The sequence below is a fragment of the Eptatretus burgeri genome, chromosome 16 (assembly GCF_056783735.1).
Source record: "Eptatretus burgeri isolate ZD-2024b chromosome 16, Ebu_testis_v1, whole genome shotgun sequence".
Taxonomy (NCBI): domain Eukaryota; kingdom Metazoa; phylum Chordata; class Myxini; order Myxiniformes; family Myxinidae; genus Eptatretus; species Eptatretus burgeri.
Genome location: NC_140976.1, coordinates 32,339,716 through 32,353,487, shown reverse-complemented (window position 1 = coordinate 32,353,487; position 13,772 = coordinate 32,339,716). Strand labels below are relative to the sequence as shown.

Genomic DNA, 13,772 nt, shown 5'->3' with positions numbered 1-13,772 from the left:
AGGATCTCCTTGTACACGTATTGATTCACTGTTTGACCCTGTGGTAGAAACTCGAAGTGGACGATGCCCTTGATGTCAAAAAAACGTGATGAGCATCGCCTTGACCTTTGACTTCGACATCCTTGCTTTCTTTGGTCTTGGTGATGCCGGACTTTTCCACTGACGACTCTGCCGTTTGGTCTCGGGATTGTATTCGAATATCCACGATTCATCGCCAGTACTAACTCTCCCGAGCAGGTCTGGATCATCCTCGAGGCGCTCGATAATGTCTTGACAGACAGTGACTCTTTGCTGTTTTTGGTCCTCGGACAACAGCTTGGGGACCATTTTTGCGCACACCTTGTGCATTTCGAGATTTTTAGTGATGATGCTCCAGACAGTGTTCTTGTTGATGGAAAGTTCTCAGCAATCATCCGCACCATGATTCAATGATCTGTGCGCACCATCTGCTTCACACGCTCGATGTTGTCCACCGTTCTGCTCATTGAAGGTCTTCCAGACCGTGGATCATCTTCAACCTCCTCCCGTCCCTCTTTGAACCTCTTGTGCCATTAGATTGCACGGGTACGTGACATCGTTTCTTCCCCATAGACTTGCTGCAGCATTCCGAAGGATTTATAAGGTGTTTTGCCAAGCTTGGCAAGAAACTTCAGATTGGCTCCCTGCTCACGACTCATTGCGTGACAACTCAGACAAGACAACATGTAAAGCACGACCTGTAAAAAAAATCACACAATGAGCACAGTCATCCATCACCAATCACATATATTGCTGGAATGTTGTGAAACACTGTGACGCGACCCGTTCATTCAAGTTGTGCAAGTGGAGCACACAGCAGGCTCAGTTCTGTTACTTTTTAGACGGACCTCGTATATATGTGGAGTGACCTCAATTTTGGTTGATTACCAGACAGGCACACAGAGTAAAAAAAAAATTATCTCCTCTCTGAGCATGCGTGGTCAAGACAAATTCAGAGCCAAAGTACTGCTCAACTCTAGGTTGGTTTTTCAATGTCATAATATGATATTCCATCAAAATCAAGTTGTTTCTCGATCGTAAACTGACGTTTGTGGACAGACAGAGAGACAGACAAAATGAACCGATTTCTGACCCCGCTTTTCGCTTCATGCGCATGGTGTAACTCTTCTTCTTCTTTCGGCTGCTCCCGTTAGGGGTCGCCACAGTGGATCATCCGTATGATCCGCATCGTGATTTGGCACGTGTTTTACGCCGGATGCCCTTCCTGACGCAACCCTGGTCGCCTCTTACGACACAGGGATATGGTACACCTATTTTAACCGGGGTATACGCCGGCCCAGTATACTGGTACTCATTTCGCCGACCTCAGAAGGATGACAGGCTGAGTCAACCCCCTGGTGTATTAATTCAGTGGCCCAACGGGGCTTGAACTCAGGACCTTTTGGATCCCAAGCCGCTGCCCTAACCACTGCGCCAACACCAGGCTCATGGTGTAACTATGCAGTCTTATTATCGTTGATGTAAAATGGACTGCATTTTATCAAAATGGAGAGCTACTGTGGCCACTTTTATCGTGAATCCTCTACAAATGAGAAACTGGAAAGCAGAAAGACCAATCAGGGATTAGAGACCCTCACCAGGACTTATTTTGTGTGGTGTATTTTGAGCGGAAAAAGTCCCGTTGCTTGGCAACGGTGGCGTCCATAGCAACGGTGCTCAAAAGCATACAACTAGATCCTGGTATGAACATACCAGTCAAGTTTCATCAAAACTGGTCGACTCCTCTGGCCTCCAGAGCTGTCCATGACATACAAACAGACAAGCTGGTAGGTGACATGGGTGGTCGCTATATAATTGCATACAAGTCATACAGTTTTTGACGGATTGGGCTGAAAATTTTTGACGAAGAGGTTGATTATAGTGCGCATAAAAGTGCGGAAGCCGATTTTTGATTTTCGAAAAAAAAATATATAGAAATATTTCTCGGATTTTTTTTAAAAAAATTCAAAGTCCCGTTGCTAGGTAACGGTGGCGTCCATAGCAATGGTGCTCAAAAGCATACAACTAAATCCTGGTATGAACCTACCACTCAAGTTTCATCAAAATCGGTTGACTCCTCTGGCCTCCAGAGCTGTCCATTACATACAAACAGACAGACGGAAAACCTGAGAATAACGGTAGTCTAGCGACCACCCAACAGACCGGACCAAACAATATACTGCACTTGCGAATCTTCGATTTCACAAGGAACAAACGGACCAAAATGCAATACCCTGTCATCTGGCGAGGGTAACTAGGATTTCCCCTCACGTGAACTAGAGGCAGATATCGAGGGACACAGGCCAGGTTATGTGCAGGCACAGCTGTTTTGCCTTTGGGGCTCAGTGGCTTGTGGCTGGTTCTGAGTTATTTTGCGCAGAAGCTTTTTCCTTAAGTGAGGGAATTCTGCGTAATATTGAAGGTTGCACAAGGATGTCAACAACAATCCTTCTTTGACAAAAAAAATGGAGTTGAAGAGTTTAGCTTCAGTCGAACGGATGTTCATCAAACTTTCAGTTTCATCAGTGAGCATCGGGGAGTGTTTTCAGCAAAATAAATTTTTGAAAAAATAAGTTTGATTTTTCTTTTAATCGCTCGATAACGCTTGATAAGCCTTTGTAGTTGTGTGAAGGGTAACATTAAATGACTCCCGAGCCCACTCCTTAGTGGGTATAGGAAAGTGTTTTAGGCCCCCATAAAAAAATCCAGAAGAAAAACCAAATTTGATTTCTTCAAAATGCCAACAGGATTAGAACAGCACCGTACAAAACTGGGTACACCTGCAAGTCTATAATAATTAATGTCAGTGTGTCTCCTTCATAACTCCAAAGCCGTAAAACCTGGAGGCCCCAAACATGGCTGAGTGTATACGAATGGACCTCCAAGGGAGTGTATGAATGAAAACTGGGTGCTTGAGTAAATTTAAACACCCCATTTGAAGATAATTTCAGGGGTGTTCATCACACAAAACAAACAAACAAACAAAATAAACCTTACGAAAATTGCGGTGCACTCAACAATGCCTTCAGTTGTTCGGCCTGCTTAACAATGCCTTGAGTTGGAATAGGCCGCAATAGTTTAACGATAAAGGGCTCAAATTTTTTTTGTTTCAATTTCCTCACTCATATAATCAAATGTCTCATCTTCATAGCTATGAATATCTGCATACATCGCTTTTGTAAGTGCGATAGTTTTAAAATATGAAGCTTGTAGCGATTTCATGCATTTATATAATGTGATTTACCACGATGGACTCTCGTGAACAAATTGAAGTATACTAGTATGTGGCCGTACGTGCAAAAAAAAAAACTTTCAAACCTGTGCCAGAAACAACAACCACAAAGGCCGTTCCTTCGCTCTCGCGTGCCCCTACGTGGGTGCCCGTGCATGCGTGGCCATACGTACAAAAAATTAAAATTAAAAATAAAAAACTTTCAAACCGCGTGCCAGATACAACAACCACAAAGGCCGTTCCTTCGCTCTCGTAAACGACGACTGGATTGGGGCATTGTGTTTATCTATAAATGCGCATAAGAAATTGAGAAATTATTAGAATACAGTAAGTTATCACTATCCGGAAGTGGTGCATGCCCGTATGGAATGTTCACATGCATTCCACGAATTATCGCTTTCATTGAAGTAACAACTGCTGTGATGCTTACACACAGAGTTAATTAAAATCCAAATTCAAATGAAGTTTACCTCCCTGTCTTTGCGAGCCATGACATTTTCTGCCATTGACCATTGCCACTCCTACACCACGGTAACTAAGGTGCCCTTTCCCCATCGGCCACGCCTACGCAGCAACGTGTCCTGTCATTGGTTTGGTAAATAAATGGCCGCAGAAACGTGTCCTCTCATTGATAACTAAGGCGCCCTTTCCCCATCGGCCACGCCTATGCAGCAACATGTCCTGTCATTGGTTTGGTAAATGAATGGCCATAACTTGGGAACCACTTGTCCGATTAATATCAAACCTTGAAAAGGCACATACTCAGGTCCCCAGCAATATACCTGGCAAGTTTCAATTAGATCGGATCAGCGGTCACACACACACACACACACACACACACACACACACACACACACACACACACACACACACACACACACACACAGCTGGAATTATAGATAGATAATTAAAATATGATTTTGGCTTCGAGGATCGGATCTCATTTATAAATTACTCGCAAGTATAACACGTCGCTTTGCTGATCTGGATATGAAGGGGTTTGGGGGGGGGAGTGAGTAAAAAAAGGGGGGGAGGGAGAGAGGAGGGGTTGGTGAGTGAGGAAGGAGAGGGGAGCGATGAAGGAGAGGGGAGCGAGGAAGGAGAGGAGAGTGAGGAAGGAGAGGGGAGCAAGATGGGGTGGGGGTAGGAAAGGCAGCATGAAGGGAGGGGAAAGAAGTGGGAGGGAAGGGGTGGTGAAGGCAGCGTAAGTGGAGGGCAAGGTAAGCCAGTGTGAGGAGAGGGAGGGTCCATCCAGAAATAACCACCATATGGATATACAGTATGTGGAGATAACCACCGTTCGGATAAGTGAGGAGATAACCACCATCTGAATACGTGTCGAGATAACCGCACGTATTTGGATTGTGGGGGAGTGAAGAAGGGTGGGGTCGAGACATATTAATGTGTGTGTATGTATGTATTCGTGTGTGTGTGTGTGTGTGTGTGTGTGTGTGTGTGTGTGTGTGTGTGTGTGTGTGTGTGTGTGTGTGTGTGTGTGTGTGTGTGTGTTTGGTCATAAAGCTTAACATAACATTATCTTTGCTAACTTCCTGTCCCCCCCTTTCTTGATCCTTCCCCCACCCCTTCCTCGCTCTCCCCTCTCTTCATTGCTCTCCCCTCATTGCTCCCCCCCCTGCTCCTCGCTCACCCTTCCCTCCTCTCTCCCCCCATCCTCTTACCCCTCCCTCCCAAAGTGTATTGCGAGGTGTGGTGAGGAGTCACTCTCCTCCCTTCCTCCCTCACCCCCCCCCCGTCCTCCTTGCTCCTTCCTCCCTCCTCCCTCTCATCACTCCCCCCTTCTGTCTCCTTACTCTCCCCCCAGCAGGATCACTTGACTTGCACACATTATTCAATTAAAATTTGATTGGTCATCTATAAATAATGGAGCAAGTGAATGTATGTATGTTCACTCTATACTCATTGGTTGGCCAGCTGACCTGATACCGCCCACAATTGCAACCTGAAAAAAAAAAAACCATCACATCCACCATTTTGGTAAACTGAAGGCATCTTCAGAAGTCATATTCACAATTGCTGTGCCCTCTGCCAACGAGGAAGAAGATCAACCGGGAACACCTCGAGGTTTCAGGTATCACAAATCAAGTATATTCGAGAAATGGCAACAAACGGCCAAGGTGGCCGGAACACGAAGAGGCGAGCGAAACTACGACCGCAGGAAGACCAAGCGGCAAACACCCAAAATAATATACAATGGCGCTTCCTATAAGTTTTCCATTCAGTGCAAAACATCTTAAGCAACTATTAAAGGGATCATGAAATATTGAAAGTTTGTAGCTGATAGCCATCATAGGCATTGTGAGGGCAACAGTACGTATTGACCCTATGCACAAAGCGAGTGACGTCACAACGGAAGGTAAGGCTCCGCCATATTGGGTGGCAAAAAATCATAGCTACCACGCACGTGGCACACGAACTTCTGGGCAATTTCCATGGATTAGATGATATTTCTAAGAAGAGGTACTGCGAAAAACTGAAGCTGTGTGGTCTTAGTGAAGATCCTTATATTATTTCAAAGGATAAATGGACAACAGAAAGGAAATTTTGGCCTCAAATCGTTTTCCCTGACATCTATGTTTACCTTATTGAAACGCCGAGTCCTTACACTCAAGCCAGCCTGAAAGCCTTCAAGAGTATGGACGCTTACTCATATTATGTCGCCGGGGTTGTTGGTGACATAATCTCGACGAAAGCTGACAAGAACTGTATAATCGTGAGGGCAAAGGTAAGCCTGTTTTCTTTCATTTCACCATTATTGTATTATCGTTGTTGCTTGTTTTGTTCAACAACCAGCATCACTTTTTTTTAACCTGACTGCTGCCACAAGTCAATTTCAAGTGAAGCTCTTGTCTAAATGCTAAGTTTGTAGAAAATCTTGGTTCGTCAGTTTGCTTACAGATACATTATATTTTTTCCATGACAAACATCCGGTGTAATTCCACGCTGCTGTGGATATTTCCAAGTGCTAGTTTTTTATGTGTTGTACATATCGATGTGACTTTCTGTAGTGAAACAACTCAGAACTGTGCGCGTTAGACAGCTGTTAGAAAGGCGATCTCGCCTATCTCATTCTGTCAATAAAACAAGGATGGCCGCAGCAACGTGTCCTGTCATTGATAACTAAGGCGCCCTTTCCCCATCGGCCACGCCTACGCAGCAACATGTCCTGTCATTGGTTTGGCAAATAAATGGCCATAACTTGGGACGTCACAGCATCAACAACAGGCTACAGATGAAAGACATCCTCTCTTTGGCCATATGCCAGCCCAAAGCCGTCTGAAGTCTAGAAAGAGCTTCCTAAGGTATGTCACCCCCCTTGAAACATCAAGCACAAGCAGGGAAAGAGTTATTCAATGGGAAGAAAGACTGAGCAACCTTCTATTAACAACAACAATGGAGCTAAATGTGAGTGAGGCACTCCCCCCTGGAGCAGATTCAAGCTATGCAATGTGGAAATGCCTGAACAGACTAAGATCTGGTGTTGGATGAACAAAAGTCACTCTCTCCAAATGGGGATACTTAAATGACAGGGATGCTGTGTGTAACTGTGGCACTGAACCACAAACCATGCAGAATCTCCTGACATGCCCCCTGCTGGAACAGCCCTGCACAGCATCGGATGTGACAGAGTTTAATTATAAGGGTCAGCAATGTGCTCAGCTTTGGCTGAACCACTTCTAGCCATGTGTACTCTAACTGCTGTTTTTGTGGACATGATAAGTAAATAAAACAAGGGATATAATGCATTTTAATGATACAAATCAGACAATATTTTGTAACCACCAACTATTTCATACAAACTACTGAAATAACGTATCAGAAATTAGTTACATACCGGAGACAAAATGAAGGCCACACAACCAGTCATGTTCGCCAGGTCGCCATTTTCTCTTCTCAGAACCGATATCCAAAGATTTTGTCGGTCTACTTCGGCGGGAAAACGGTAAAACTGCACTTTAGTACATCGCTGAGTACATCCCGTAGCACAACAACTCTTACCCATTTGCAGAAAAAAAAAATCGCTTGCTTGGAAATAACGGTGTAGTTGAAGTGGAGACTATCGGTTGTTATGGACGCGGTAATACTTTCTTGCCACTCAATATGGCGGAGCTGCCACAGTCACGTGACCGGTGACGTCATCTGAATAAGGACTGTTGGCGTCAGGCCTCTGGTGTCGGCCTATATAGACCAATGCAATTGGAATTATCAGAGCGATATAACCACCATGTATGAATATATATATACAGTACACATAAGCAATATGGATGTTTTTGCTTCCATGTACATAACCCAGAGCTGGCACCAATACTATAATCTATAATGGCCAGAGCATCATTTGATACCAAGAAATTCCGAAAATAAGTACTCAAGTCCTGTATATTGGTATATGGTCATTGTTGAATTCACTAAAATGTAGTGCAAGAAATACCCAAGTCCATAATGTTTGAGCAAGAAGTTCCGAAGTTCATGACTGTCCAATCAAAATGCTAGTATGTCTCACGTGACAAGCTATGAAAATGGTGACCATGGAGGCTGGACAGCATGGTGTGAATGAGGATAACCCTGATAACAGGCATGACAGGGGCAAACAAAACGTAAAAGAAACCTGAAGGTTGGGCTAGAAAGAGAATGAAGGATGCCAAAGCATCAGGTATGAAGTTTCTATGCATTATACTTTGCTGGTACTGAAAAAGGCACTACATTCGTCATCAGCTTATGAGCCCTCATAAAACTGTGCATGTGGCAGTGCAGTGCAATGCTGTGCAGACCCAGATTCCCCATGTATTGGATGTATGTACACTGTACAGCCCCATGAGACATAGTAAATATGACTGTTTGGCAATCAAAAATGAGCAATAAAGGACTTTGTGTGTTAAAAGTACCCAAGTCCAGCCATTTTGTTGCAAAAAGTACCTAAGTCCAGGTATTTAGCCACAAAAAGTACTTAAGTCCAGGTATTTAGCCAGAAAAAGTACTTAAGTCCAGGTATTTAGCCACAAAAAGTACTTAAGTCCAGGTACTTAGCCACAAAAAATACTTACGTCCAGGTACTTAGCCACAAAAAGTACTTAAGTCCAGGTACTCAGCCACAAAAAGTACTTGAGTCCAAAACTAATTTTCTCGTTTACTTTGTAATAAAGGATTATTTTTCCACAAAAAAGGGTTTGTCTGCTCCGTGTAGCCCCTGGAAGCAGCAACAGGCTCCATATTATGCCACCTTTAAAAAAAAAGTATCTGCATCATGTTTTGAAAACTTTGATCCTCAATATCTCAAAAGTGTTATTTTGTGACTAAAGTACTTCTTGCACTCAGGTCTTCAATTGGCAAGCACCACCAATGTGGGCGTCTTGGACAAAAAAAAAACAAAAAACAAAAAATCGGATGTTAATTTTATTCACCACAGGTGTGCTCTTGGGGGGCAATGAGTCAAGGTGCAATGGGTGGAGCTGGGCAACCTGCGGTTTCAAGCGGTGGAGAAATATTTGCAAAGTCTTGCAATGAATGCGGTTTGTACGAAGAGCGAAAAGTTGTCCATCTCGAGGGACATACGTGTCCAACGTGTTGTTCGGTGCCCGACTTCAGACAGAATGGTTTCAGTACTAATGATGCCAGTGCTCGGGCGCCATATTGGTTGGCAAGCGAAACAAGTGAGAAAAGGTAAAGATCTTCAAACGAGGCCAAATAATTAGCGCAGCCTTCCTTTGCAGCAAGTGAGAATAACCAGATAAACGTGCTGGATCGTTGCTGGGGAGGTGAATACAACCAACATGGCGGCGTCCGCGAAATTATGGTCGTGCTCTGAAAACCCGATATCGAGATTCCTCTCCAGTTCGAAATCTTAACCGGCCCCTGGAAATGCGAGTTGTTTCGGTTAAATGTACACAAGGATACGCACAAGAAATAATTACGCAAGAGATTGCATCTCCAGCGATTTGTTTCATCTCTTTTCAGCGGTTAAGTTACTTATTCCACGAATTATATTTGTTGGGGTCCGACTTCCTCGTGAGGAATGTGGCGGTGACAATGGCGGTATTATAACGGCGGTGTACGCCAGCTTTTTTTTTTTTTTTTTTTTTAATATTTTTACTTTCTTTACAAAAACAAAATTCACACATATGTCAACAATACAATCGATAGTATAAGTAAACCATTGGATATGTAAATATGTAATTATGTACCCGATGAGGGAATTCAATTTTACGATTGTGCGTGATGCTTATAGATCCTGAGAGATCTTGACGTTGGTTATTAAAATAAATAAATAAATAAATGAAAACCCAGGAATGACGAATATTAAACGGCCAACTTTATTTGCGCATGCGCGTGTCATCCGGCGCTTTTTACTCGATTGCGAATAACTCGGTTCCTGCCCTTCCCTCCCACCCCTGACCGTCCCTCACCGGGGTGCCATGTGTGGTCATGGCGGCGGACTGTGAGTGGCGTTGCTTGCTCGATGCCTTCCTGGTCGCTTTCCCGGCGCTCGGAGCGGATAAGGCTCCTCCGGTGCGGCCCGCAGCGAACAGTTGGGTAACGGCCGACGAGCTGGAGGGAGAGAGCCTGGAGCTTTGTCTTCAACATCTCGGGAAACAGTGAGTGGGCTTGTGTTAGCCCGTCCTTGCGATTGTTTCCCCCAAGTCAGTCATAGTCTTGATCCCAATGTTCCGAAGTATCCTTTTTTCTCATTTATGTCCCGTTTCTCCGCATTTATTTTGCTTTTGGTCGTTTTTTTTAAGGCCATGTACGTCCAATAAAAATGAGGGAGATATGTCCCCACCGCCCCACCCCTACCTTCCCCATTTCCTTTCTCGTTTCCAAACTTTTTTTCCCTTTTCTCCACTTTCCCGACCAATCATCCAGATCATGCGGCCAGTCTTTGTGACCTGACTTGCCATGTAACTGAGCAGCATTTTAAATTGTAAAATGATTTTGAGCGCATGTTGTTAAATGAATAATCCTGTGCAAGTGATTGACTCAACAATGAACCTGTCGAGGAACCACCAGGACCGGTGACTGCAAAACAAAACCTTAATAAATATATTTCTTTTTTTATTATATCCAGTGAATGCCACCTGGCATAGGTGGAGCTTCTTCTGAACTTTCGTCGGTCTTGGGTCTACGTTGAAATTTTATTCCAGGTCACCTTCTTGGCTTCACCAAGTCTCTCTTGGCCGTCCAACCCTTCTCCGATCAGGTGGCGAGCTTATTACTCTTTTTGGGGAAGTCTTGATCGTCCACGCGCAACACTTCAACTCCTAATTTTGATCTCGACAATGATGATCTTTGTTATGTGTGAAGTCAGAAGATTCAAGATTTTTTCTGGTGATTACTGTAGATAAGACTCCAGTTGGCATGCTATTTCTTGAAATTCCTTAAACCTGTTTATATATTTACATCACTTGGTGTTTTGCATCACAAAAACTGCAATTCTGGTCCAGCAAGGCACAATATGATAACAGTATGTCCCAAAAATAATTGTCAGGTGTACAGTGTGTTCCAGAAAACATATCGCCACCTTAAATTGCCCATCGAAGGTGGGCTGAGATGGGCACTCCTGCCCGAAGGGGAGTTTCTCTGCTGCCCGACTCCTTGCCAGGAAAAAATATATATATATATATTTATATTCTTCACCTTCTCTTCCCTAATTCCATTTATACAGGGTAAGCCTTGAGGCTGAATGGTACAAATCTGCTTTGCCTTGATTGATACTCCTCCACTTGTCTTCAGCCAACACTCTCCACTCTCCAACCATCCCCACCTTATTGACATCCCTCCTTACCCAACGTTCCTATCTCGACTACCACCTATCTCTTTTTCTTCCTACTTTGCTTCCTCAAACTATCCACTCTCTCTTTTTTTTTTTTCTCTCTTACCCCATCCACACTGTCCACTCACTTCAGCTGGATTTCTTACCAATCTACCTATCAAGCTCATCTGCACACCAATCTCCTTCCTCAGTTCATCCATCACCCTCCTATCCACCCTCTTTACTCCTGAAATCTTCCTGACTCAGTTGTTCTCGCAGACCTGCAACCTCTTATCTCTGTGTTACCAAAGATACCAGAACTTTCCCTTTCAATTTCCTTGATATTTTTCTGTTTGTCATAAATCCCTCCACCATACTCCACACATTCACAACCACCTGAATCCTCCTCCGCACCTCTGCGTCGAACCTACCATCTCTGGTCACCATTTCCCTGGATACTCAAACCTATTTTCCTGCCTGGTCTCCTTCCCCTCTCACCTGATATTCATTTAACCTGACACTCGTCTTAAGTCCATGCTTCCAGAATACCTCCTTCCACTCCACCAGTACCTCCTGCATCTCCCACCCACTCTCCTCTACAACGGCCAAATGATCTGCATCAACAGCCTCCCCAGGACACCTTTCACTTTTACCCTCCTGCTTACCAGCACCATCACCATCACCATCATAAACATGAGTAGGTTGGATGTATGTACGTATATATATATATATATATATATATATATATATATATATATATATATATATATATATATATATATATATATATATATATATATATATATATATACACACACACACACACATCACACACTTTAATGGCCCCAATGATTCCAGCCAGGGAAAGTGCTTGTCCTAAGCCTTTCACGAACTTGCTGACCTGGCCTGATGTTCGACTGAAGATGGTGCGAGTTTGTAATTTGTTCAGGACACTACTCTTCACAAAAGACACTGTGGGATCTCGAAGGTCCAACAACTAATATTCTGCCAGATGGGATATTGAATATACCCTTTGTGTGATGCAACCCCCTGCTTGCGAATCGCCATTCCGGCAGTTTAGAGTTGTCTGGCATTGAACCAACACTGGTCAGCTCCAAGGTAAGTAACCTCCCGACCTGTGCACCATCCTACCGGGGATACATACATACACATATCCAGACGTGTTGAAAAGTATTGCCTCCTCTTCTTTTTCTCTAAAACCGGTGAAGATATTTAAATGAAACAAAACGCAGTTTGCACATTAGTTCTTCCTACCACTGGGTGTGAAGTTTTTTATTTTATTTTATTTTATTGATTCTGACACTGGACATCTCAGTGCTATGTAAGTCAAGAGGGCAGCACAACATTGTCAGTGCTGTGGAGCACTGGAGATGAGAGTTTGGTGTACCATTACGATCCTAAGAGTCGACAAAGGATCACCTCCATCTACAAGTCCTGACTTGGCTCCTTCAAATGTTCATCTTTCCCCAAACTTAAGGGATACCTTGATGGAGAACATTCTTCTTCGGACCATGTCAAGGTCACTGTGAAGTGCTCGATAAGTCAGCAGGATGCACAGTTATATTGTGACCCCATCACAAAACCATTTGAACATTGATGGAAATGTGTGGAGCGCAGCAGTGGTTGTGTTGAGAAATAACGAGCAGTGTTTGTATGTTTTTGTTTCATTTGAATAGCTCTACCTGTTTTGGAGAAAAATAATAGGAGGCATTACTTTTGAACACATCCTCGTATGTTAATTATTTGTTATTGCACACAAATGTAAATTAACCACACCATAGCAACACTATAAACAATTGATACTTTCAGAGAATTTCAATGAAACTTGAATGCCTTTCTCCCCAACAGATGAGTTTGGTCTGGGTCAGACAAAGGGGTATTATTGGGAGAGGGTGTGACGTTAACCTCATTTTGAAGCATTGGAGTGGAGTAGGGGTGAAGGGTGTCCTCCAGAGCTGAACTCACTCATAGCTGCAGTGTTGTGCATGTAGGTAGAGCCGATGGCAGCACAGGAAACGGTCATATGGAGGTTAACTCTCAATCCACCAAAAGCATTATGGTTTGGATAGGGGAAGATAAGAGATGGTGGGGAATAGCTGTTTTGAAGACCTGGAGGGAAGAGTTGGATTCAAGAGTGTGCGAGTTTATTCCTAAGGTGGGGGGAAAGAGGAATGAAAGGATGAAGACTGAGCAGTGATTCTTGATTTTGGTAGTTTTACCAGAAGGGGATTGCTGGCAGACCTTGAGTGCCCTGTGGTAATATGGGGGGGGGGGGTCATATCACAGTCAGAATAGGGGGGTGAGGCTGGAGAGACTGTAGAAGACATAAAGACCACCAACCTGCATGTGTTGAGAGAGCGAGAGACCCAAAGTCTCAGCCTTATTGTGAGAGCCGCCAATGATCCTAGATATCTTAGTTTCCACAGCGTGAAGCCGAGAAAGGTGAGAGATGGGAGCACCAGCCCAGATGTGTGAGCAGTACTTCAATCAGGCTGTGGTTGAAAGCTTTGTATGTGTTCAGGAGCTCAGGTGTGCCAAGGAAGGACTTTGCACGATGGAAGATGCCCAGTCGGCGACTGGCTTTGGAGGCCAGCTTTGAAATGTGACTTTTCCAGGAAAGATCATGGCAGATATTGAGACCCAGAAGCTTGAATGAAAGGACTTCTTCAAGAGATTGTTGAGAAAGTAGATTGGGAGGTTTTCCAGACAGTCCTTTCGGAGAGACAAAGTGAGTGAGTG

The 13,772-nt window shown here is 43.9% G+C and overlaps 1 protein-coding gene and 1 long non-coding RNA gene across 4 annotated transcripts in view; one reads left to right on the top strand and one right to left on the bottom strand.

The window, feature by feature from the left end:
* LOC147010828 (uncharacterized) overlaps positions 1-7,404 on the bottom strand; it is a 42,720-nt gene extending 35,316 nt beyond the window's left edge. For both annotated transcript variants that reach the window (XR_015052469.1, XR_015052468.1), the window contains exon 1: positions 7,104-7,404. This is a non-coding gene — a long non-coding RNA (uncharacterized LOC147010828). The remainder of the gene's footprint in view (positions 1-7,103) is intronic.
* Positions 7,405-9,601: 2,197 nt separating this feature from the next.
* PPM1F (protein phosphatase, Mg2+/Mn2+ dependent 1F) overlaps positions 9,602-13,772 on the top strand; it is a 63,528-nt gene continuing 59,357 nt past the window's right edge. Inside the window, exon 1 of one of the 2 annotated variants that reach the window (XM_085860347.1) lies at positions 9,602-9,858. In XM_085860347.1, coding sequence (XP_085716473.1) covers positions 9,689-9,858 — 170 coding nt within the window. In that variant the 5' untranslated portion in view covers positions 9,602-9,688. The remainder of the gene's footprint in view (positions 9,859-13,772) is intronic. The other variant, XM_085860348.1, reaches the window with a different exon arrangement.